We start from the raw sequence: 4,756 nt of genomic DNA, 5'->3' as shown, positions 1-4,756 counted from the left end.
TCCCAATGTTGGCGGACAGGTTATGGACATTCATGCCCAATAGTATAAGGGAACTCAAGGGAAAAGGAAACACACGCAAAAACTATTTTAAGACTTTCTGAACTTTGACCAGATGTTGACACTTAATATGAAATTCCAGACAGCTGTGATTATTTTTTACTTTTGTCATTTTTCATCAAGCGACAGAGGACCAACGAGACAAGAACACAAATGTGAAATCATGGGCTCACTGAGACAATTCTGTCCATGTAAAGATCCTCTGGAAAAAGACTCCGAGAGTTATAACTACTGTAGTATAAACATAGGAACTAAGTTAAACTTGTACATTTTTGTTGATCACTCCGTTATGTTGCCTCAAATAGTTTTAGAAGAGAAAAAAAAAATATATCCTTGTTTTCCACACTATGTGTGTTGTTCCCAAAAGAATGACTGTTTTGGTTCATCAGTGAATTCACTATCCAGGAGAGACTGTGGTATATTTTAAACCTGTTGGGCCAATGAGAGAAGAACCACGCTGGAGACCATGGTGAACGTCTGGCTGAACCTCATCCCTTGGACTCCAGCTTCAAGAATGTGTTTTCATGCCCGGCCTTTGTTCCTCCATAAACGTGTCCTTTAGTTTCCAACAGATCTTTATAGTTTGTGCTTCATAAGCCAACTCTTCTTCTTATTTTGGGGGACTCTTTTTCAAAGAGCTTGCCAATGAAGATTTAAAGACTGAGCGGGAGCTTCTTCCAGGAGTTCTGAGCCTTGGCTGTGGACAAAACAATCTCACGTTGGGCAGCTTTTCCTCAACACAAGAAAGTTATTAATGGTCAGAGCACCACCACTAGGACTTTATCAGAAACTCAAAGCTTGGGGGATAAAAAGGAGCAAGAGAATACTGTAACAAACTTCGTACAGAGTTCGGTCTATTAATTGTTTCATGTTAGATATTCTATGTGTTTACCTCAATTGAAAAAAAAAAAAGAATGTTTTTGCTAGTATCAGATCTGCTGTGGAATTGGTATTGTATGTCCATGAATTCTTTTCTCAGCACGTGTTCCTCACTAGAAGAAAATGCTGTTACCTTTAAGCTTTGTCAAATTTACATTAAAATACTTGTATGAGGACTGTGACGTTATGTTAAAAAAAAAGGTGTTAAGTCACAAAATGCGGTAATAAATATTTCATTTTTGATTTTTTGTTAGGCTTTTGCGTTTTTAATAGCTCTAAGGCAAGGTTGCACAACGCCTACTCTATGTCGTGTTAAAAGCAGGTGATAGTTTTGCCCCCAGAAGTTGACTGTATTTGAAACTTAACCAACAATTTTTAAGGTAACCGTCTGTAGCACTTAGTGTGTATTTGGCCTATAAATCATACCGGCAGAAAACTTCTAAAGGTATGAAATTGTGTGTGTGTGTGTGTGTGTGTGTGTGTTATGAGCCAGGTTGAAAGATTACCTTCGATATGTCTAACCTCTTTAGATGATGTTTAAAAAAAAAAAAAAAAGACTCTCAGATAAAGCTTCTCATGTTCGTCCTCTGCCAGAATAAAGGGCTTTTTCAGGGTTAATTTTACATCATAAGAAATAACTAACGTCTGTGCTCAAAGATAATTCATCTGCCTGTGTTTTTTCTCTGTCTTACTAAAATACTGCTGAATATGTAAATTAAAATTTACATATAGATGTTCATAGATGAGTAAACAACTTCTATGGAGTTTGAAATCCTGAGTTGCAAAGATTAATCATTAATATTTAATATAAGTTATATTATGTCTTTTTATTTCAGACACCCCCATGTGCAGTCACGCTAGTGTGATGAGTTGGTGACTAAACATAAATTCTTTTCTAAAACAACAGCACAACAGGCAATATGATGCCATTTTCCAAGTTTCACCCAACATTCCTAGAAATCTGTGTTACTGGCTTTGCTGGTACTGCACAAACAATGCCTGGTAAAGTGTGCAAAGTGGAAAAAAAAAGTGTGAGGTATTTGCATGCCCCCTCAATTTTCAAACTAAATATCCTACCCTGGAATTTTGTAACACCTGAATTTTTAATCCCATGTGTGGAAGGGATTATATCATAAAACTAGTTCCGTGATGTCAGCTTGATAGGGAAATAGTTCAGTAGCTCCGAAATCCAAGTTTGTATCTCACTTGGAGTGATTCCACTTTCCCATTGCAGAAAACATCAATAGAAGTTGTCTATAAAGAAACAAGGAGATAAATTTCTATTGTTTTGTATTATTTTTGGCAAGGGAGAATTTTTATTAACACATTTATCAGCTTAATTGATATGCTGTTTCAACGTAGAAATAACACTTCTGACACAAACTGATGGTTAACGGAGAAATTCTATGCTACTTGGAAAAGAGCTTCCCTCTCATTTTTGTTATCCTGGCGCACATGGAGTCTTTTTGCAAAATTCAAATATTTGTGTATTTTTACTTCAAATGCTTTTAGGTGAAGTTCTCCATTTACAAATTAACTCACATCCGCTGGGGGGGGGGGTATGTTTGAAAAAGTTTTTCTTCCTTTCCTCCCAGTAGACGGTGCGCTGCAGAGTTTACTTGGTAATTGGCTCAAATTTAGGAAGTGTTTAATGAAATTATTAAGCTATTTCATCAAAGTTTAGATCCCAGAGCTCTGTACACTTGGTTTTAATGAATAAAACCCTCTCAGGCTTAGCTTCAACAAACCCACATCCTATCATGTTAATCTTAACCTTCTTAAATATTTGGGGGATGAATAGTAATTGTAATAATATTTGTTTGCATTTTCTTGCCCCCCCCCCCCCCATATGCTGAGACCAAGAGGTAGTAGAGTTGTCCAATTTTTATCATGCTTTTTTTAAACCACCTCAGAAGGCATTTGCTCCTATCTCGGGTTTACTATTTAGTATAAAGAGTTCCGATTTGGGTATATTTAAGAAAGACTCAGCTGTCAAAAGCAAAGAAACTGGGAATGGTGTTTTGACAACCATATAGTGTTAAAGGAAATACTGTAGTCTGAATAAAATTGCTTATGTTCTCCAAAACAAGAGTAACATAAAAACACTTTTTATTTATATGGAAAAGCAAAAGCAGAAATAAATTCCAAAGGTTTCCCTTTCTTTAAGAAATTCTGAGAGAATGCAGTCGCCATCTGTTAAGGGTTGGGAATTGAGCAAGAAGCCACATTTAAACGGAAAAAAGAAAAGACCAGGCAAGTCTGTGTCTCCCACCCAGCCCTTCTCCCTCCGTCCGCCCAGGTCGGCACTTCCCAGGTCCGAGCCCCCCACTCTAGTTAGAGCGGCCCGAGCAGAGTCTGTCAGGATCCTGCCGGCCTCCTCGCCCCCTCCCGCCCCCGTGGGCCGGTTAACCCGGAGCAGGTTTGGGAAGGGAAATGTGGCTAATATCTCTAACAGCTGTCAAAGGAGGGAGCTTCCTTCAAAGGGACTGGACTGGGATCCCCACAAGTTCCCCATTAGTCTTGCAGGCCAGCAATTCGATAAGGAGCCTGGACCTCTGCTGCAAGTTGCCTCTGTGTCCGAAAGGCCGGTGTCGGGATGTGCCCGGGGCAGGGTGGGGGCGGGGGGGGGGGGCTCGCTTTGCCACCACCACCTCCGGCCGCCGCCCACGGAGCGGGGTTCGTGCAGACGTGCGTGCGTCCGGAGAGCCCGGGAGGAGGCCGGACAGGGGCGAGGGCGGCGGGCGTGTGCAGGCGCTCCCCCTCCGCGTCGGCCGCCCCCGCCCTCACCTGGCCTTCCCTTTGCATGGTGTTCGAGGTGGACCTGCGTGCTTCCGATCGACCGGGGCGCTGGTGGGGGGGCACCTCGCAGTCGCAAGCCAGCGAGCCACTCGGAGGGGCGCGAGCGCGGGCGTCGGGCTCCCTCCGCGGGGGCCGGGGCCGGGAGGAGGCTGCGGTGCGCTCGGGGAGGGGCGAGGCGGGGAGGGGGGCGCGCAGGTCTGACGGGGGAGGCCGGTCAGACTGTGATGAGAATGGAGACCGTCGGGGCAGTGTTTGAAGGGAGGTTTTAATATTAATAGTTTCGGTGTAGAGACAGAAGGGAGATTGCGTCTACGGCTCCTCGGGGCAGACTCTGGGTGACAGCGATGATGGATGATCCAGCAGAGCCAACAGCTCCTCCCCTCCAGCCCCAACAGTGTCAAAGCTACTTTACTTGAAGCTTTAGAAATAAAATAAATAAACAGCATCCCCCCCCCCCACTCTTCATACACCTCCACTCCCACCCCCCACCCCCGCTTTCCGACATCGATTTATAGATCATTATGAATCAATTACTGCTCTCAATACTTTCCCATTGGCTTAAATAAAACAGTCAAAAGATGAAAACATGGGGTTCGGTGGGGGATTTTTTTCTTCCCCCCCCCTGACAGGAACAATCGCAAAATCCATTATCTCATCATCAGAGGCACCGAGTTAGGAGGTGTAGAGAAAGGAAGGGGTCGCCCAGGAAATAAGGGGGGGTGGGGGGGGGGGGGGGGGGGGGGGGTGGCGATGCTGGGGGAGGGAGGGTCACCCAGCTGCTGCCTTTGTTCAGATGGGTTTGGTTTGTGGTTGGGTTGGGGTTTTTCGAACGGGGGACCCCGTGTGAGAATGAGATGCCTACAGGTTTTGTAACCTAATTATTTAACTCCTTGGGAGAAACCTATTTGAATGCGTGTCTCGGCAAACATCAGATGTTGTTGGTAGTGAGGTCGCACATGGGAAAAGGTGTGGAGGAATGGGTCCGTCTGGAGGGCGGGTTTTCACTTTGTTGTGAGCGAGT

The 4,756-nt window shown here is 44.3% G+C and overlaps 1 protein-coding gene across 1 annotated transcript in view; it reads left to right on the top strand.

The window, feature by feature from the left end:
* MEIS2 (Meis homeobox 2) overlaps nucleotides 1-1,406 on the top strand; it is a 211,836-nt gene extending 210,430 nt beyond the window's left edge. The window contains exon 12 of the mRNA XM_049613300.1: nucleotides 1-1,406. This exon is cut by the window's left edge and continues 244 nt beyond it. Coding sequence (XP_049469257.1) covers nucleotides 1-43 — 43 coding nt within the window. The 3' untranslated portion in view covers nucleotides 44-1,406.
* The last annotated feature ends 3,350 nt before the right edge of the window (nucleotides 1,407-4,756 follow it).

This window comes from Panthera uncia (assembly GCF_023721935.1).
Source record: "Panthera uncia isolate 11264 chromosome B3 unlocalized genomic scaffold, Puncia_PCG_1.0 HiC_scaffold_1, whole genome shotgun sequence".
In the NCBI taxonomy this organism is placed as follows: domain Eukaryota; kingdom Metazoa; phylum Chordata; class Mammalia; order Carnivora; family Felidae; genus Panthera; species Panthera uncia.
The sequence above is the reverse complement of the archived record's forward strand: the minus strand, read 5'-3'. Positions and strand labels throughout refer to the sequence as shown.